Genomic DNA, 22,239 nt, shown 5'->3' with positions numbered 1-22,239 from the left:
GGGGGTATAGGGAACTTTCGGGATAGCATTTGAAAAGTAAATAAAGAATATATTAATAATAAATAAATGAATAAAACAAACAAAAAGAAATGTAAATAAAGAAAATATCCAATAAAATAAAATAAGCTAAAATAAATAAATTAATTAATTTTTAAAAAAGAGGGCTTTAGATTCACTGCAATTGGAGTGGGAGATGATTGTGAACCACCACATAGGTGCTGGGTGGTCTGCAAGAGCAAGGAATGATCTTAACAATTGAGCCATCTTTCCAATTCCATTTTAACTTTTTCATGCAAACATGCACAGTTACAAATTTCCCTTTTAGAACTCACTTACCCTTATTCCCAAAGGTCCTCGAAAGTTGTGCTTGTTCATTTGATAAGGATTTAAAAGAAATGCTCTCTCATCTTTTTCAATTAACTACTCTTCATTCAAGCAGACACATAAGTTAAAAAAAACAGCTAATTTAAGTTACCACTAAGTTAATAATTCATGTGATCATATATAAGATGAAAATTTTAGTATAAAATATAAAATACACACACACACATGGTGGCACATGCCTTTGATTCCAGATCTTGGGAAGCAGAGGCAGGTGGATCTATGTGAGTTCAAGACCAGCCTGGCCTACTTAGTGATTATTTATACTGGCAAAGGCTATACAGTAGAACACTATCAACAAAAGAAATGAAAAGTGTGTGTTTGTGTGTGTGTATGTGTGTGTGTCTGCATTCATGTATGCATGCATGCATATGCTAGCAATAGTGTTAAAATATTTAGTCTTCAACTAAAATTTACAACATTAGAGCTTTAAAATTAGAAAACAAATCTCTATCATTTTTAAATAAGTTGCTCTGGGGTCTCACTGAGATTTTGTTGGTAATTATAGTGCTTAGAAAAATAGCAGATATTTTACATATTTATAATACATTTTATAACATATACGGCATATTAGCAAAATCTCAAACCAAAAAGGATTAATCTGGAAACATAAACCTGAAAAATTATAATGATCATACCCATAGGATCACAGTTATATTTAATAATGTAAATATAACGTTTGCTTAAGTATGATGAGAGTACATTTTATGGGTACTTACAGTTCCTGGGCGAGGATATGGGATTCTGCCTTGATAGGATATCAGCTGGTGATTGGGCCCTTCCTTGTGGGCAAAAGGCCCATTGAATACAGTCTGTATATCGGATAAGTGATACACACACACTGCCGATCCCTTAAAAACAGAGCTGAAAATGAAAACAAAGAATCTCTTATTTTTATTAAAATACATTACAGTTGTTGCGGTAAGATAGCTCTGTGGGTAAACATACCAGCCACCAAGTCTCACAACCTGGTTTGAATTTTGCTAACACACAGTGTGGAAGCAGGAAGTCACCTTCCACATGTTAGCCTCTGACCCTTCATGTGCGCTGTGTCATGCATGCATATATATATATATATATATATATATATATATATATATATATATATATATATCTCACAAAATAAATAAAGAAGCCTGCCATAAAAATATATACTACACATAAGTAAGGTTCAAATAAAAAGCTAAGTAATTTTGTATACTTTAAAAATTTAATAATATCCAGTTATTTTGAAGTAAGTCATAGATTATAAACCATTGCCATATTTAATTAATTAACTCAGGAATAAACAATAATAAGTTGGAACAAAGTTCTAACATTTCCAAAAATTAGAATGATAAAATTTCTAATTAGTTTATTTTAGCAGCAACAAATATTCAGTGATGATTGAAATTAAAAATGTGAATTTGAGCACTTTGGCCAGGGAAGCAGATCAGTGCCTTGCTCAGCCAGCAATATAGAAGCTTCCTCTTGAGGCAGAGGGGAACCGACGCAGAGACCCGTTACCAGATATGATACAGGGACAAAGAACTTGTAACACTCTTCCCTGATAGGGATGTGTCCATCAAATCCCTCCCCCACAGGGCTCAGCCAACTCAGGGGAAGGTCTAGTGCAAGAGCCAGGAAGAAAGGAGGGCATCAAGAAACACAGCCCTCTAAATCAACACGATCACAGCACATACGAACTCGCAGAGACCAGGGTATGGGTCTGCAATAGAAGAGAACCAACAGCTAAGAGAAGTAGACACAGACCCCCTATCTTTAACCCAGAAGCAAACTCCATTTGATAACCAATTGCAAATGCAAATTTAGTTTTCTCTCAGGGAGTGTGACTGGGGAAATGAACTATTCTCAAGGGTAGGCTGCATGCCCAACAGGAGATAGCCAACAGAAAATGGACTCAAGGACATCTTTGGCGGCTCCTGTCTCAATATTGTCATGTCAGGACTTTTTCATTTTAAAAACAAAAAAGAAATATTTTATTATTTTTTGTTTTAACTTTAATTTACTTGTATATTTTTCCTATCTCTATTCACCCAAAAGTTCCTTTGTGCGTATAGTATGGCTTTCCAATTTAATATTTTTATAGAATTCCTAAGTGTGCAAATGAGTGAATCAGACTTTATGTCTCCTCTTGGGCTATTTACTTCTGTCTGTTTGTGTTCTGTCCACTTGATGTGTTAGTTTTTGGTTTATCTTATTATATTAAATTTTATTACTATCTCTTAGAAGTCTGTTTTCTAATGAGAGACAGAAAGGTAGTGGATCCAGATGTGAGAGATCTGGGGAGAACTGGGAGGAGTGGAGGGAAAGAAGCCATAATCAGAATATATTATGTGAGGAAAAAAATCTATTTTCAATAAAATAAAAAAAACCAAAACTATGAATTTTTAATCTAATCAATCACAAACAGAATATTAATTTCACCTGGTATTAATTCCCATTAATAAGTGAGCATCATGTTTTCTTACAGTAGTACTATCATAACTTTGGTGTTCTTCTATGATAGCCTGATTGACAGCTGGAGAGGTCCGTGTTGTCTTTGTATGTGTATTTTTCCTTTAATCACACCATGAAAAAGATCCAGTGATGGGGATGAGGTGAGAGCTCAATTGATAAAGCACTGACTTTGCAAGCACAAGAGACTAAGATCAATCCCCAGTACCCACAGAAGAAAGGACCAAAACCATGAGTGATTAGGGAAATGTGTTGATAACCCCACTGAGGGGGAGACAGGCACTGGGTTTCACCTGCAACCTGGTCATCCTGCCCAGCCTGGGTGAACCGCAGGCTTCTGAAAATCTCTGTCTGAAAAAAGCAAGTTGGATGATGATTCCTGAGAAAGAACAACTGAGATTTTTTTCTGGCTTACACACATGCAAACACACATGCACACGCACACACGCACGCGCACGCCCACACACCCGCACACATGCACACACAGAGTTTTATAAGTACTCTCACATAGCAAGATGCATCAAGAGGCATGTGGGTATACTCCTGCTTTCCCAAAGGATTCAAGACCATTTTATTAAGGTCTATTTAGTCATAAATTTGTTTAAATCCTTAATAAAAATGATTTCCATTATCGTTAGGTCAGAATAATTGAAATCATGCTTTTGACAAACATAAAAGTAGAACATATTATATTAAAATCATTATTTTATTGAAAATTTGGTAATTCTGCTGCATGATGAGCAATGTGAGACTACTCCTTTGCTAGAACAGTAGCTGAGCACAGTGTCCAGGATGACCGTCTGGATTTCTTGCAGGCCAAACATAAGCAATTATTCATCAGTATTCCTGCCAACTGTTTTATTTTGAAAGGCTCATAGCAGTTTACAATTGCACCACCACATCTTATGCTGCTTTTTAAACTATTTTGTGTGTGGTGTATGAGTGAGTGCACATATGCATATGTCTATACATATTATGTACAGGTGTATGTGTGCATACAAAAGTCACTCCTCTATCATTGCCAGCCTTTTCCCCTTAATATAGGGCCTCACAATGAACCCAAGACTTGCTGTTTTGGTGACACTAGCTAACCAGCAAGCTGCTCAGGACCCACCCTCTCTACATCCTGAACAATCCCGGGGCTAAACATGTGATGCCATGCTTGGCGTTTCCATGGAGGTCAGGGTCTCATGGACAGTAAGATCTTTCTCACTGTGGTATCTTCCCAGGCTCTTCCCTCATTTAAAATTCACTTATAAAATAATTCTTTCAATAACTGCTGTCTTAGTCAGGGTTTCTATTCCTGCACAAACATCATGACCAAGAAGCAAGTTAGGGAGGAAAGGGTTTATTAGGCTTACATTTCCATACTGCTGTTGATCACCAAAGGATGCAGGACTGGAACTCCAGCAGGTCAGAAAGCAGGAGCTGATGCAGAGGCCATGGAGGGATGTTCTTTACTGACTTGCTTCCCCTGGCTTTCTCAGCCTGCTCTCTTATAGAATCCAAGACTACCAGCCCAGAGATGGTCCCACCCACAAGGGACCTCTCCCCCTTGATCACTAATTGAGGAAATGCCCCACAGCTGGATCTCATGGGGCCATTTCCCCAACTAAAGCTCCTTTCTCTGTGATATCTCCAGTTGTGTCAAGTTGACACAAAGCTAGCCAGTACAACTGCTTTGAAGTTTTCTATTAAGTAACAAAGAACCAATACATAGGACTACTGGCTCAATAGACAAATCTGGAGTTTGAGACTGAATTCATCCTAACACCCTAGTACAAAACTAATCTACAGAAATGTACACATGAAATTTTAGGTATAGGAGAAAGGCATGCAAAACATGATAAAGTTGACGTTACACTCCTATTAAGCCAATTTTGAAATGCAAAAATATTATCATATTATAGAATAATAGAACCAGTTCAGTTTTACTTAGATCCTTGTAATAAAGGATGTAGATTAGTGAAGAACTGAAAGTTATTTCAGTGCAAATTCAAACTTCTTCTTAGATTTCCTAATGCATATTTATTATAAAATTTAAATAATCACACATATACACTTTTATGGGTTCTATGTATATACTTGTGCTACCACTGCCAAAATTCAGGAAAGAAACATATCTATCATTACCAAAACCTAAGTTTCTATAGATTTGATTAGAATTATTGGTCTTTACTCTTGTTATTTAAATAAAATACTTTAAGCATTTTACTTCTACAATTTAATTTATAGTTTCATTTTTTTTTTTTCTAGAGAACAACATGTAATTGTTTTTAAAACTCTCTGCAAACTTTTTTTGGAAGAATTCTTTAAGATCAAATATATTTTGGTAATCTGGAAAAAGTAAAAACCAGGATTTGTTTAACTGAAGAGCTGTGACTGTTCAATAGTTACCTTGATGTGGTGAAGATGCCATACACCAGCGTTGTCCTTGGGTTGTCGGTTTCCAGCAGAAAGACATCCTCTATACGAAGGAAAAGGACATTCTTTTATTGCTTAAATGAAATTTTAATTGCTTCGTTTTGCTTATCCCAAGACACAAATTTCAACTGTGAAAAGTAGTCCTTAGGAAGCTGTTTCTGGTGAACAATACAATTTGATATAATGTGATGATACATTCTTGGAAACATAAATAAAATGCTAGTCTGGCCTTGGGGCATTTATGTAGACTATATCTCTATGAAAATGATGATGTATAAATGCTAAGAGGAACCCCAAATTGTAGATAATGTGAACAAGACATTTGAAAACCTTAGTTCTACAAGGTACCGAGAGAAGGCATAGTTGTCTGTGGTGGGAATGGCACAGATATTCTCCTGTTGCTTGTTTCTCTGTCTTCTTGTTTCTGATGAAACAGTAAAGGACTTTTTTTTTGAATTTTAAAATAATGAAACTGTCAATTTCCTTTCAACCTATGATTTAAAGTTATAATGCTGAAGATAATCTTTTTCATAAGGCCCTTCCTTCATAAGAAGTAAAACTTTATATAGGCTTATGATTAAAATTTTCAGGAATATCTTACCTAATACAATTCCTCTAAAAAGACTAATGGATATTAAAAGGCAGAGTCATATGTATTTATAATACAATAAATTCACACATGAATTTTGACTCCTGAAGAACCAAAGTTTATTTGATAGAAAATCCCTTTTAAGGTGAGCAACAGTCTCCTTAGGGTTTATAACACTGAATTTTGTAATAAATATTTATAGTTAAACTCATATTAATCAAAATCTGAGGATGACTGTCTTATACATTTTAATGGACAGTGTTTAAAAAGAGTTGTTTCTTAATGAAGCTTAATTACCACAGCATTATGATATATATGTCACATTAATATAGAAAGCTATTCATAGCTATACTGTTAATCTTTATTTGATCTGCAGACCATGTAAGCCTTCTGTCATAGGAGGAATACTTAGTCTGAATCATTGAGAAGAAGCAAGCTAGGAGCATAATGCTTGTAATTTGTAATTGAACATTCTCCTTAAACTCTACTAAATATTATACTAAATGCAGTAGTTATAGAAATATACATGCATGTCCTTACATAAAGTGACTTAAATCATATCAGAATTTAATTAAGGATATTACATGATAATCTGATTTAAAATATTTAAATTTAGATCAGAATATTACAGATATATACAAAATATTGATTTATAAATATAAAGAAGTAAACATATTACCTATATATAGATTATACAAGTCCTTCCACCCTATACTCATTCATGTCCTAGGATTCAACAGTATACTCAATGGTAAAAGAAATTAGGAAAATACTAAATACACTGGTGAGCGGTGTGTGATTTCCCCATTCACGGTGAAACAACTTTTACACTGTAAATATCCAAGGAAGATGCATCCTTTCTGAAACTTCGTTAAGTCACTTGATGCTCCTAAAGTCTTCTCAGAAACAATGCTAATTTTTACATCCACCCACCTAGTTCATCAAAATGTGTCTCTGGGCCGTCTTCATCTGTGACTGAGCATACAAGTCTTGCCTTTAAGAATGTGGTCCACTTGTTGACAAGACTACGTTGTCCGCCAGTGTCATTCTGAAAACATTTTATAAACACAATTCAGATGATTGGAGAAACAATTGTGTATTAAATTTTTAACTTAAACTCTAATTCACAATTTATTGTAATCTGAAGATTAGAGAAAGCAGTCATTGTACAGAAAGAGTAGGATATATAATCTTTTATAGTATAATGCCAGAAAGAAATGGACTGTGTGGAGATACAAGTATATGACTCAAGTGTTAGAGTATGTTACATAAACTCTCATATGTGGTGAATAGATAAATATTTGCCTCTTCACAAAGCAAGTATATATATTCTCTTAAATATAAATGAAAATATGTTTGGCTTTCTGAGCTTATTATATTCAGGAGAATAGGTATATTCCATATCACATGGCTCCAGATACTTCTATTTCACCTCTGTTCTCTCAGTATATTTACTTAATCCTTAGTATTTCTGAGAGGGTTGTATATTATATACATTTTCTTGGCTAACACACAGAGTATTGGGTTTGCTCTTTCATACAGTCTCCTGATGACTTTTGTCTTCCCCTGTGTCCAATGGCCTTTTCATTTCTGCTAGCTTTGCTATTTTGATGAAAATTAATGAGAAATAGTTGTGTTCTAGCCCACAAAATATTGCAGTAATAAAAGATAAGTAGAAACTGGACACTTCAATAAATACATCTGACAAATTATCATAAATAAGCCAACAAAAGTTTATAATAAGCCTATAGAAGATTAAGTCATGAATTTTAGACAATGTTTTTGTGTATACTGCTAATATGCTGATGATTTGCTCTTTAAAAGTAGAAGTGTATTTTTAAAATTTCCACTGGTATCTTCAGCTCCACCATAATTACGTTTTATTGAGATTCAAGTGTCTTTCATTTACAATAATTATTTTGTTTCCTTTGTTAATATACAATTTCCCATTTGTGTGAATGCAACACAGTAGGAAGTTGCAAAACTAGCCAAAACTAGTTTTAAATTTAGAACAATAATCAAAATATTTCCCTGAATATTTTTCCTAAGATGTGGTACAATTGTCTCACAGAAACTGTAAAATACATGGTATACTAAAAATCTTTCTATAGTTTACTCATTGATACCACTAAACAGTAAAAACACAAATAAATATCAGAAAGCATATTACATTATTTAAAGTCTTTCTATAAATAGACATTCCAGTGCACTCACAGGGCATATCCTTGCAATCATGGAATGAATCTGTTTTGTGCTCCTATTGTTGTCAGTCAGTCTTTCTTTGAAGAAGAAATAGACCTTAGCATCATTTGGATCAGTCCCATCTGGGATCACATGTGCGTCCACAAACATCGGTTCTGCAAAATACATACAAAGATAATGGTCTCATGATTAAAAGGCCACAAATCATTCTTTGAAATAGACAAAGATGCATTTATTTCTCAACATCAAATAATCCACTGTACATAGGCAAGATTGCAAAAAGTAGTATCAACATACCTCATGGAAAGTATCAAACATGACAAACTAGAGCTCTAGCTTAACAGATGTTTGTTTTATTCAAGGGTGTCTTACGGGAGAAGCAAAGCACTCTTAGAGGCAGGCCCCATGCCTAACAGCAGATGGCCAAAAAATACGAATTCAATGGGATGTTTGGAGGGACTCTATCCCCTAACGTTAAGTTAGGGAATTCTTTTAGTTTTGTGTCAGTTTTACTTTATAGGTCTTTGTTTATATATACGGGTTTCAAATTTTTATGGGACTTCTGTGTGTGTGAATGTGTTAGTGTCTGTGTCTACATGAGTTTGTTGTGCTTTTCTTTGGCTCTTTCTCATGATTGGTTGTTTTGTTTTATTTGAATTCACTTGTTTTTCTTTATCTTACAGTATCATTTTTCTTTATTAATATGACTTCGGTGCCTCTTTGTCTTCTTATAAGAGATAGAAAGGGCGTGGCTCTGGATGCGAGAGGAGATGGAGAGGAACTGGAGGAATAGGGGAGGGAATACTATAATCAGAATATATTGTATGAAAAAAGTCTTTTAAATTAAGGGAAACAAGATACAACTTTAATCAGGAGAAGGACTGAGAGGAGGAGGAGAGGGAGGGAGGGGAGTAGGAGGAGGAAGAGGAGGGGAAAAGAGGAGGGGGAAAGAGGAGGGGAAAAGAGGAGGTCATAACAGTGATGGGGCATGAGAAATCTAACACTTTCTTTTTCCTTAAAAGACAGCAAATAAAATGAAGAGTAAACTTCCCAAGGGAAAAAAATGTGGTTAGTGCAGACATAGAACTCTTATTTCAGGAACAAAACAACTTTTTAGAACATTCTATTTCTAGATACACTGACAGAATAATTTGAAGAAGTAAAATGACAATCAGTGCATTCATATGTTGTCCTATCAGTGAAATAAAATGTTTAATTATGGTGATTCATGCTAAACTGCATCATTAACTAAATAGGCAATTTTGAGTGAGCTTGCAGATTTCCTGGGGGTAGAATGGCAAGCACTCAGTGGTTTCCTCCCCCTCTACATGACAGAGACTGATTGTAATGTTGCAGAAAAATCAAATTATTTTCCTTTCAGTGTATGAATTCTTTGTAACCCTGAGAATTTGAAACAACTAAACAAGTATCATAAAATCATTATACATTTGATTTATATTTTATATTAGTCATTTAAAAAAAAGTAATATATAACCCAAAGTAGACAGGGCATCTACAACAGAGTCAACAAACCTGAAGCCTTAGAGACTCCAAGAGACTGAACCACCAACTAAAGAGATCAAGGGGTGGAATTAGTGTTCCCTGCATCCTGTAAATGCATAGCAGATGTGCAGGTTGGTTTTCATGGGGTTCCCCAACACCTGGAGTAGGGGCTGATTTTAACTCTGTTGCCTGATTATGGACCCCATTCCCCTAGCTGGGACACCCTGTCTGGCCTCTGGGGAGAGGATGTACCTAGTCCTGCATTGACTTGATGTAGTGGGGGGAGGGGCAGGCACGATGATAGGGGATAGGACAGGACAATAGATGATGACAGGAAACAACCAGAAGTGGTTCCCCCTTCTCAGAAGAGAAGAGGAGGTGATAACCAGGACAAAGATAGGTGTGAGGGGGTACTGGGAGGAGAGGGTGGCTGATACTAGGAGGTAAAATGAATAAATAAATTAAAAATAAAAATTGATAAGTAATTCTCTATCTCTATTGGTTCTTAGTGTAAACAAACACAAAGAGTTTATTCATATGATCCATTCATTATATCTTAAGCTATGAATTTAGAAAAAAAAATCTTTGATTTAGAATTATGGATTTACAAAAGCAATCCAAGGAAACTAAAACCACAATTATCTGGAACATATTACCATTTAACAAGTGGAAGTATTCATGATGGCTATCACTGACATTTGTATTTATGTAGCTTTACAATTATTGTATCATTTATAAATAAATCAATTGGAATAAATATGATGGCCATTTATTTATCTTAAATATTGGTCACTTTGAGTATAGAAGTATAACTACTCATGTAAGATCCTGATATTTTCGTTTTGAATTTCTTTTTCTATTACCCACAGATAATTAAATATTAAGTTAAAGCAAGATGTCCAAGGAGAAAATGCAGTAAATGTTTCTTTACCACTCAGCCATTTTGAATTATGTTGATCAGTTCGAACTGCATTCCTCTTAGTTAAACTTCGGAAAATAGCAGCATCTGTTCCCATGAAGTCTATATACATGCCTGAGAAGAGTTCCTCATCTACGAAAAGGGAAAATTTATCAGAGAAATCTAATGCATTGTGAGCTCACTTTAACATTCAAGGGGCTTTAGCAAAATACACTGTCCCAATTATTAGTAGAAGTTTGTAGCTATCAATGAGTTTCTGTTGTCTACCATTTATAAAACACTTGGTTTAATATGTTCTTATTGTGATGATTCTATATGGTTAGAACAAATCTGAAACTACTTGTTCAAATTTTTAAGTAAGGAATAAACTTGGATGTAGGACTATGTCATTCAACACACTGAATCTTAACGTTTTTATTCATAAATTATCAGAAATGAGCTACAATCATAATAGTATGCATCACATGTTAAACTTAAGACTTTACCTAAAAGATGGACATAATACTTATATTACCTGATGACACAGAAAGTACAATAATATTGTAATGAACAATATTGGTGAACAAACTAATCATTTAAATTCTACATTTTGATCTTCAGTTGTACAAGGCTACCAGTAGTGTAAACAGAGCTCACTCTTTCAGCCATAACACTGTTGTAAAAAAATAAACCAATAGGAAAGAAACTATGTCTAGAAATAAATAATTGTCATAACTGGCCTATTCAATTAGTTTAATATACATATACATATACACATACACATGCACATACACATACATATACATATGTATCTACACAATATATATATGTTTGTGTCTACACATATGTATATTAATATATATGATATATTTGTCTTTAGAATAAATATATATGCACATGCAATATATATATATATATATATATATATATATATATATATATATAAAATTAGAAACTTTGAAGATTAATTTAAATTTTTATCCTAAGTATGGAGCTGTAAATATTGATTTGGTAAGAAGTAACATAGCCCTCTAGTACTAAACAGCTAGACAACATTTGGAGCAAGTGTCAAGTAAGTCCTCATGTTTGGCCCATTGGCCTGACCTGCTTCTGAGCTCTGCTTCTGTGCTCTGGTCTAGATTGCTCTCAGGATTGGGACATTTGAGGCATTCTCAATAATCTTGTTGGGCAGGACAGACTACAGAATGAAATGTTTCTAAAATGAGCTCATCAGGTTTTGAACTAGAGCCCCTATTAGTTAAGGACCTAGATTGAGAGACATCTTGATATCCATTTCTTCTTCCCAGGAGGAATAAAAAGCCCATGATGACATTTTTAAAAATGACAATGAAAATAAGAATCAAGCAGTTCTGAATAGTTCAGCTATTTAAACATTTGTTTGAATATTTGTTGTGTATACAGATTTGGCTATTAAGTCAATATAGCACACAGTTATGTCCCATTTTGTTACAGCTTATTAGTCATAAACGCAGGAATTATAAATCTCCCCTGTTCAATAATATTAATGAGCACAGCTCTTGGTTATATATACCAAGAGGGAAGGGAAAAAAACCTTAGAAGTTGGCTTACAAATTTCAAACCTTATCTATCAAACATATCTAAAACGTTACAAAAGCCTAATTGTCAAACTGACTTCATGTCTTTCTCCATATCTTCAGTGCCTCTAATAGCATATATATATATATATATATATATATATATATATATATATATATATATGTGTGTGTGTGTGTGTGTGTGTGTGTGTGTGTGTGTGTGTGTTCTAAATAAGTACCCCAAATAGCAAAAGAACAGTGGGCTTGAGAGAGTGGACGGTTTGTGTATTGTCAAAAACCAGAGTTATTTTAATTCATAACATTAATCAGCATTTAATTGATAGATGTATTTGAAACTTCTCTACTATTTTGTGACTTCAATCAAGTGGACATAGCAAATCGTTACAGCACATTGAGAGATTCACACAAACAATGACAAGCAATTTTATGGAGATAAATTTTTGAAAAGGCAAATAAATACACACTGATTCATGATCTTCTCATTTACATCAATAAATATTTCAGGCATATTAACTAATTTATAGGTTGTGTATTCTCTATTCTTTAATCCCTTTCCCCCCTTCATTTTCTACTTACTGATCATAACAGACACAGTGTTCACATTTGGGTTGAAAGAACATCGTCCTTTGCCAGATTCACACTTAGAGTCGATCATGAAGACTTGGTCCTTTGTAGTAAAAAAAAAAATGTATCAGATGATAATACTACATTATACAGATGAAATGGTACAATGAGTAGAATGAAACAAAATTATAATTAATTTATTCTAAATGATTGTTATAAAATAAAATAAACCATCTTCAAAAATTGCTTTCTACCTCTATGTTTCCAATGTGCTATATTAAGACTTAATTGCCCTGGATGAAGCATTCCATTTGTAACTTACTATGCTCTAATATCAGCAGGGCTAACCCTCATCACACTTTGCAGCCCCAAGAACAACATTCCTGAAATCAACATCATTAAGCCAGTCTTGAAAATGTAAAATCATTATACAGATAGTTGGATATGTTTGTAGAGCCCTATTCAAAGAAAGAAAAGGAACAACAATTAAGTCATCTAAGCAACGATGATAATGTCTCTAAAATAAGATAATTTAAGACTAAAGCTCCCTTAAGGTCTGCTTTGCCACCCAGGCCGATCAGCAGCCAGATACACTCTACACCCTACAGCCTGAATGCCTCTCAGCAGATCTGCAGTAACCAAAGACACAAGTGAGAATCTCTTCCAAATACCCATGCCAGCTTGGACACCCACAGAGCCCAGCCAGCACAGGACCTATCCACCCTGCTGAGTCCACCTTCCTTCAGGTCCACATTTTCACCTGGGCCAGATCAGCAGGCCCCATACTCTCCCACCCTCTATAGCCTGTTTGCCTCCCTGGGAGGAAAAAACTTCCCTAACCTAAAGAGATGGTCATATGTATACAAGAAACCTACAAAACCTACAGAACACCAAATAGATTGGGTCACAAGAAAATACTCTAGTCATGTAATAATCAAAACAATACAAGCATGGAACAAAGAAAGAATATTAAAAGCCAAGTAACATATGAAGGCAGACCTATTAGAATTATGCCAGACGTCTCAACAGAGAATCTAAAAGCCAGAATATACTGGACTGATGTCATCCAGACCCTAAGAGAACACAAATGCCAACCCAGGATGCTATATATACAGCAAAACTCTCAATTACCATAGATGAAGAAAACACATTTAAACAATATGTTTTACTAATCCAGCCCTACAGAGGATACTGGAAGGAAATCTCCATCACAAGGAGGGTAACTACATTCAAGAAAACACAAGAAACTATACAAGTCACAGTAAACCCAAAAGAAGACAATCATACACACATAATACCACTTCCAGCAACAAAAATAACAGGAACTAATAATCTGTCTTTAGGATCATCTGTCTTTAGTATCTCTCAACATCAATGGACTCAACTCCCCAATAAAAAGGCTAACAGACTAGATACATAAACAATATCCAGCATTCTACTGCATATTAGAAACACAGCTCAGTGACAAAGACAGACACTACCTCAGTGTACTAGGCTAGGAAAAAGTCTTTCAAGCAAATGGTCCAAAGAAACAAGCTTGAGTTGTCATTCAAATATCTAATAAAATAGACTTCCAACCAAAAGTTATCAAGAGAGATGGGAATTCATCAACGGAAAAATCCACTAAGAGGAAGTCTCAATTCTCCATATCTATGCCCAAAATTCAAGGGCACCAACATTCATATAAAACACTCTACGAAAGCTTAAAACACACATTGAAGCTCACACAATAATAGTGGGAGACTTCAACACCCCAATCTCACCAATGGACAGATCACTGAAACAGAAACTAAACATTGACACAGTGAGTTATGAACCAAATGGAATTAACAGACATCTATAGAATATTTCACCTCAAAACAAGAAAATATACCTTCTTCTCAGCACCTCATGGAACCTTCTCCAAAACTGACCATATAATCAAACACAAAACAACCTTCAACAGATACAAGAAGTTTGAAATAATCACATGCATCCTATCAGATCACCAAGGACTAAGGCTGGTCTTTAATAACAACAAAAGCAACAGAAAACCCACATAGCATTGGAAACTGAACAACTCTACTCAATTATAAATTGGTCAGGGAAGAAATAAAAAAAAGAAATTAAAGACTTCCTGGAATTCAGTGAAAATGAAGAGATACCATACCCTAACTTATGGGATAAAGTAAAAGCAGTCTTAAGAGTAAAATGCATAGCACTAAGTACCTTCATAAAGAAATTGGAGAGATTACATACAAAAACTTAACAACACACCCGAGGGCTATAGAACAGTAAGAAACAGACACATGTAAGAAGAGAAGAAGACAGATAGTAGTCAAACTCAGGGTTGAAAACAACCAGTTAGAAACAAAGAGATGATACAAAGAATAATAATAATAAAAACCTAGATCTGATTCTATCAACAAATCAACAAGATAGATAGACCCTTAGTCAAAGTAACTAAAGGGCACAGAGACAGTATCCAAATTAACAAATCAGAACTGAAAAGGGAGACCTAAGAACAGAACCTGAGGAAAATATCATCAGAATGTACTACAGAAACCTGTACTCTCCAAAACTGTAAAGTCTAGATGAGATGTATTTTTTTTTTCTGGACAGATACCATGTACCAAAGTTAAACCAAGATCAGGTGAGCTGACTAAACAATCTCCTACCCCTAAGGAAACAGAAGCCATAAAAGACCTTTTAACCCCCCCCCCCAAAAAAAAATCAGCCCAGAGCCTGATCATTTCCATGCAGAATTCTACCAGACCTTCAAAGAAGAACTAATACCAACACTCCTCAAACTATTGCATACAATAGAAACAAAAGAAACACTACCTAATTCATTCTATGAAGCCAGAGTTACTATGATACCTACAACAAAGGTCCAACAAAGAATGAGAAATTCAGACCAATCTCACTTATGAATATTGATACAAAAATACTCAATAAAGTTCTTGAATACTGAACCCAGGAACACATCAAAACAATCATTCACCATGATCAACTAGGCTTCGTTCCAGGGATGCAGGGATGGTTCAACATACAAAAATCCATCAATGTAATACACTATGTATACAAACTTAAGCAAAAAATTCATATGATCAGCTCATTAGATACTGAAAAAGCCTTTGGTGAGATATAACTCCCCTTCATGTTAAAAGTCCTAGAGTCATCAAGAATTCATGGTGCATACCTACACATAATAAAAGCAACATGCAGCAAACCAACAGTCAACATCAAATTAAATGGAGAGAAACTAGAAGCAATCCCACTAAAATCAGGTACACTAAAAGGCTGCCCACTCTCCCCCATCTACTCAATATAGTACTCAAAGTTCTTGCTAGAGCAATTAGACAACAAAAAGAGATTAAGGGGATACAAATTGGAAAGGAAAAATTCAAAGTATCACTATTTGTAGATGATGGGATAGTGCACACAAGATACCCCCAAAATTCCACCAGAGAATTCCTACAGCAGATAAACAACTTCAGCAACGTGGCAAAGTGGCAGGATACAAATGAACTCAAACAAATTAGTAGCATTCCTTTATACAAATGATAATCAGACTGAGAAAGAAACATGGGAAACAACACCTTTTACAATAGTCACAAATATTATAAAATATCTTGGTGTAACTCTTTCCAAGCAAGTCAAAGAACTGTGCAAGAACTTCATATCCCTGAAAAAAAAATTGAAGAAGACTACAGAAGACGGAAGGATTTCCCATGCTCATGGATTGGTGGGATTAACATAGTGAAAATTGCCATCTTACCAAAAGCTTCCTAAATATTCAATGAATCCTCATCAAAATTTCAACACAATTCTTCACAGACATGGAAAGAGCAATTCCTAACTTCACATGGAAAACCAAGAAACCCAGGATAGCCAAAACAACTTTCAACAATAAAAAATGTTCTGGGGGAATCACAATCCCTGACTTCAAGCTGTACTACAGAGCAATAGTGATAAAAATCACATGGTGTTGGAACAGAATACCAATCAATGGAATAGAATTGAAGACCCAGATGTAAACCCACCCACCTATGAAAACTTGATCTTCGACAAAGAACCCAAAAACAGACAGTAGAAAAAAATGAAAGTATCTCCAATAAAAGGCGCTGGTCTAACTGGCAGTCTGTCTGTAGAAAAATGAAAATAGATCCATATTTACTACTTTGCATAAAGCTCAAGTTCAAGTGGATCAAGAATCTCAACCTAAACCAGGCATACAAATCTATTAGGAAAGAAAGTGGGGAAGATCCTTAAAGTCATTGGCACATGGGAAAATTTTGTGAACAGAACACCAATTGATAAATGGGACCTCATGAAACTGAAAAGCTTCTGTAAGGCAAAAGATACCATGAATAGGACAAATCGGCCACCTACTAGAATATAAATAAATGAAATAATTTTTTAAAACCCTAAAGCTCTATATTACTATTTAATTTTTGTGGAACATGTTTTCAAGATTTGTTTGTACATGAAATAAAAATAGTTAAATAATAGGAGGCCATAAAATTGAGAGGTTGTAGCAAAGGGGAACATGGGAGAACTATCAGGAAGATGAGAAAGAAATTGTGTAATTATATTTTAATTTTATAAAAATCTGGGTACTAGATGACAATCATTTGACCTTCTCTGACCTCAATGATCATGGCAAAAACAATTTAAAATGTAAGAGAATTTGCACCATGGTAATCAGAGTTGAGAGGCTAGTTAGACATGGCTTTATTAAATAAGGACAAAATACATAGCCAGAAGTTTTCTTTACTTGAAGAAAATATTAGTTTGCTTTTGCTAGATGAAGTATGATATAGTGGAAGTTATCCCCAGGCAATAACAGCTAAGTGAAGATAAAAACAGAATGCAAATTCAATCCCCTGACACCTAACACATCTGCTTTATGAAGAAAATAATTATAAGACTGAAAGAAAGCAGGGAAATTGAATAATCTTGCTTGTGGTCCTAGAGGCAGGAGCAGATTTCCCTGGATAAGACAGTGTTGGCTGGGGAGGAACTGATCAAATAGCCTGGATGGTCTCTAGTGGCTCACTCCTCCATCACTCGGCATCATCTCCTCTCCATGATCCTGATTACAGTCTAGTTACAGTCTACACTGGGAAGACGTGGTGAAATATGAATAATCTACTTCAAGAAGAAATAAGACTCTTCATTTATTTCCTAAGAATTCAGCACTACTCTTCCCCGGTTCATCAGTAATCCTCCTTCTTGTCTTAGTATGCGTGTACTTGACTTTGTAATATTTGAGTCCTAACTTTGGATTTTAATAACATTTGAATTAGCTTTTCTACGGCATTTCTATACATACTTTGTTATACCTCCCTTGACTCCACCCACCTGTCCCTGTGCTTCCACTGAGCATTCTCTTTCCTTCCTGCTATTATAGCTCAGATATTCCATCACTACCCACATGCCACTGCCCCCTCGCACAAACTCTGTGATGTGCGTGTGAGATAAAGTGTGTAGTATTTTTTCTCTGTCTTTGGTTTCAAACTTCCTGTGACTAGCTGTTTCAAGATACAACTGTTGTGATTTCCGTGTGTCGTGGAACTATGAGCTGACTAAACCCTTCCTCTATTAAGTTGCATTAGTCAGAGTAGAGTATTTTATCATAGCAACAGAAAGAAAGCAAGCCAGCGTACTCTGTATATACTCAGAAGCAGAATAGCTGGGTTATAGTGGCGCCACCTACATTTTTTTTAATTTCTTTTTTTTTTACTAGCAATTTTCTTTATTTACATTTCAAATTTTATCCCATTTCCTCATTTCCCCTCTGAAACACCCCTTCCCTGACACCCTGCATGTAAAGCCTAAGCAGCTATGCAGGTTTACTCTCTCATCAGCAGCGAGTACAATACCATTTTCATCATGTTCTCAACAGCATTTTTTCTGTACACAAACAGCAAACTTGCTGAGAAAGAAATTAGGAAAAAATATTCCATTCACAAAAAGCTTCCAACATACCTAGAGGATAAGCGTAACTGTGGAGGCAAACCCCTCTACAACTAAGACTAGGATGCTGAAGAGAGAATTTTACAAAGACACTAGAAATGGAAAGAACTCCTATGCTTACTAATCCACAAAATTAACATTGTTTAAATGGCTTTATGTCTGAAAGTGGTTTGCAAGTTCAACAAAATCAAAACATCAATGATGCATTTTTCAGAATTAGGAAAAAAACAAACTTAAAATTCATAGAGATATACAAAGGCCCCGAGTAGCCAAAGCAAATGAGCAGAATGAACAACCCTAGAGGCACACATTTGCTGACAGTTAATTATACATGAAGTCACAGTGACAGTAAGAGCAGGTGAGTATCAACACAGCAGTTCATCAGGTTTTGTTATTGTGTGGAAGAAGAGCTCTATTTAAAATGCTTGATAAGGTCATGGATAACTGGAAGAAGAATTGTTAGGAGAAGCTATGTGCCTGAGAAGTTCTTCGATAGTTAGAGGAAGAGAAATGCGAGAAGTCACAGAACAGAGATAGCTTTAACAAAAGGAAACAGCTCTGTCTGAAAATGGAAATGAGATTAAATGGTGAGAAAAAGGGAGGACCATATGACTTTTATTTATCTAACTGCATATGAGTACATGTAAATATATGAAATGTAATAGAAAGGAATCTTTGTCCACCTACGTTTGCAGTGAAGAATAGTGCTACTTACTAAGGAAAAATAATTTCAAAAAGAACATGAACAGTAATATCTGGAGTTCCATATCCACAATTCTGATCTTTAAAAGCCAATTAAGACATGACTTAAAAACTGGACTTTCTAAATTTAAGTGAAATAACAAACTAAATATCATTTTAAGTAATTTAGTTTCTAAAATAATCATGTTAGGGGAAATAAAGAATCAAAGCTGGGGAAGGCTCCATGCATGGCTTTTTTTTTTTTTGCTGTACTGGGCAAACAAACCCAGCCTTTGATAGCACAGTTCAAATGCAGCCAGCCTTCTGTTTGACTAAATACATTAACTGACTGTTTGACTAATATTAAGCAAACACCACACCATAATAACTCATATCACCTTAAGCAATAAAAGTGTAAGGTGAGAATGAATGAACATAGGGTAATGTTAGTTTTAAATGAATGCATGGTTTATCATTTTAGAAAGTTATTTTTCAAAAAAAACATGTAATATCCTGTTTCAAACACATCTTAAAGTATATCCATAAGTGTGTATTGAAATTAAAATATAAGTGAAATGAATATATATTTTAAAAAGTAAGAATAAACATGTATTTCTTGCTTCTAAATTTAATACTTTATATTGAAAACAATATGAAATTATATTTTTCCTTTATTTTAAAGTTTGTATGTTTAGAAACAAGTAAAAACATTTAACTTGAAAGTCCAATGAACACAATTTAGCTTGCCTTGACAGATAACATCAATATAAAATATATTTCTGTGTTTAAAAATATGAAAATATTTTACTATCACTGATAATCCCAAATCTTTAATTCTAAAATGCCATCAAGTTTCTGGCAGTAACACCAAAACTGACAATAGAAAGTGTCAGGCTTACCTCTGATCTCCTTCCCCGGTTCAGGTAGGTACACACTGGACTGAACGCTCCACTCCCACAGACATACAGGTGAGTACGGTTGAAGGTCTGAATAACCCGGACAAAATTCCCACAGCCATGCTGGCAAAAGAAGGGCATTTAGTGAGGCCACATCTTCCCACTGTCTACAGCAGCTCTGCTAACCCGAGCTTTGATGTGGAAGATGAACTCTGCTGTTATCAAATCCTAGAGAAACTATGTACAACTTGTAAAGGCAATCTGGACACACACATCTAACTTACAGAATAAGAAATCAGATGTTGAAATTTGGCAGCTGAAAAATCCAGCTGCTTGTAGATGGCTACAGCATTATTAGAGAAGAGTACCTCAGCTGAGATTTACCAAACCTAAGCTGGTGATCTCAGAACTCCAGGCATTTTCAGTGACTAGAACAAAGCCTTCTCCTCTCACAGAGCTCAGGGGGACAAAGCAGGGATTGATACAGTCTTTGCTGTTTCTAGTTTATCTTTCCTAATTTGAAGACTTTATGTGAAAATGCTCTCAAGTTTATTCTCCGCAACATGCTAATGACTCTAACTTTGGACATGTTCATCTGCACATTTTCTACGGGTCTAATGCTATCGTTAGGGGACATCCTCCAAAAAACAATAAGAGAACAACCTGGTTTATTACATTCATCTGTCTTGTGAATAAGCAGTATCAATTAAAATAATTCATTTTTACTGTAATGCTTCATATGCTGTATGAGGTTACATCATTCATATGTGGGAAGGTGGTTGTGTTGATGCACAGTCATATATGTGTGCTTATGTATGGAGACTTGATGTCGATGTCAGGAGTCTTCCTCAATCACTCTTCAATGCATTCACAGAGGCAGAGCCTCTGAGTTAAATCTAGAATTCACTGATATGGATAAACTGGCCAGACAATTTAATCTGGAAAATATATGGTCACCATTTGAGCACTGGAATGGCAAGTGGCTGGGCCACCAAGTCCACCCAGCATAGCATTTACAAGCTTTTTCTGGACTTGCTGCTTGCATGCTAAATGCTTTCTGTCACCTAAGCTCAACCTATATCAGGTTTCATGCTGAACAGTTTTACAAGCTCATTCTTTTATATGATCATGTTCAGAAATGCAGGCATACAACGTCCAGTCAGCAAGATGAATCAACAGGAAAGTTTATTGTCACCAAGCCTGAAGCCCTGAGTTTCATCCCCAGAAACTACACTGTAAAAAAAAAAAAAAAAAAAAAAAAAAGGAATACATTCTCAGACTTCCACTTGTGTTTGTACTTACAGAACGCATACATAGATAGATAGATAGATAGATAGATAGATAGATAGATAGATAGATAGATAGATACATACATAGATACATAGATACATAGATAGATGCAAAAGAGTAATGCAGGCATACACCTAGCACACACACACACACACACACACACACACACACACACACACACTGTATAAACATGTTTGAAGTGAAGTTGTGCTCATTCATATTCTGTATTATCATGAGTTCACCATGGTAATCATGGCCACCTTTTCTAGTTAATACATGGATAAATATAAATGCATAAATATAAATAACTATAAAATTAAAATGTGGGTTCTTAATCTGTGACATATGACAAGATGGGTAAAGGTATGTATTAATTATTATACCTGTGTTTGAAACCTTTCTTACTGTAGCTGTCTACATGAAAGAAAGCAACCAAAGTAGCCTTGGTTTACTTTTCTAAAGGAAACTGAGATGCAAAAAGAAAAAATAAAGAATCATGAAAACTCCTTAAGAAAAATATACGAAATGCTCAATACATATCTGTTATAAAGTGAAACGTTGACTGTTCTGGGAAATAATAATAGCAAAATATAGGAAATAATTATTCCCATGCCTTCTATCACATAGGAAAGAAAATATTATCGATAATAAGTAGACATATGCATNGAATGAAATAAGTATAGTTCTAAGAATGAAAATATAAANTATATTGTTGANTTTTTTCCTTTTACTATAGCAACAATTTATGCAAGTCAGTTATCTACAGAGCTCAAGACAAAGCAACTGGAGACTTCCCTTTCTAAGTTTTCACTGAAG

General features: G+C 34.9%; 1 protein-coding gene across 1 annotated transcript in view; it reads right to left on the bottom strand.

Moving 5' to 3' along the window:
* The window catches only part of Sema3c (semaphorin 3C), a 148,571-nt gene that overhangs the window by 43,830 nt on the left and 82,502 nt on the right, over window positions 1-22,239 (bottom strand). Inside the window, exons 5-11 of the mRNA XM_021188608.2 lie at window positions 20,137-20,256; window positions 12,608-12,698; window positions 10,488-10,607; window positions 8,066-8,208; window positions 6,785-6,899; window positions 5,236-5,305; window positions 1,101-1,245 (exon numbers count right to left, since the gene is read on the bottom strand). Coding sequence (XP_021044267.1) covers window positions 1,101-1,245; window positions 5,236-5,305; window positions 6,785-6,899; window positions 8,066-8,208; window positions 10,488-10,607; window positions 12,608-12,698; window positions 20,137-20,256 — 804 coding nt within the window. The remainder of the gene's footprint in view (window positions 1-1,100; window positions 1,246-5,235; window positions 5,306-6,784; window positions 6,900-8,065; window positions 8,209-10,487; window positions 10,608-12,607; window positions 12,699-20,136; window positions 20,257-22,239) is intronic.

The sequence above is a fragment of the Mus pahari genome, chromosome 2 (genome assembly GCF_900095145.1).
Source record: "Mus pahari chromosome 2, PAHARI_EIJ_v1.1, whole genome shotgun sequence".
NCBI classification, from domain to species: domain Eukaryota; kingdom Metazoa; phylum Chordata; class Mammalia; order Rodentia; family Muridae; genus Mus; species Mus pahari.
This window is presented reverse-complemented; position numbering and strand designations above follow the sequence as displayed.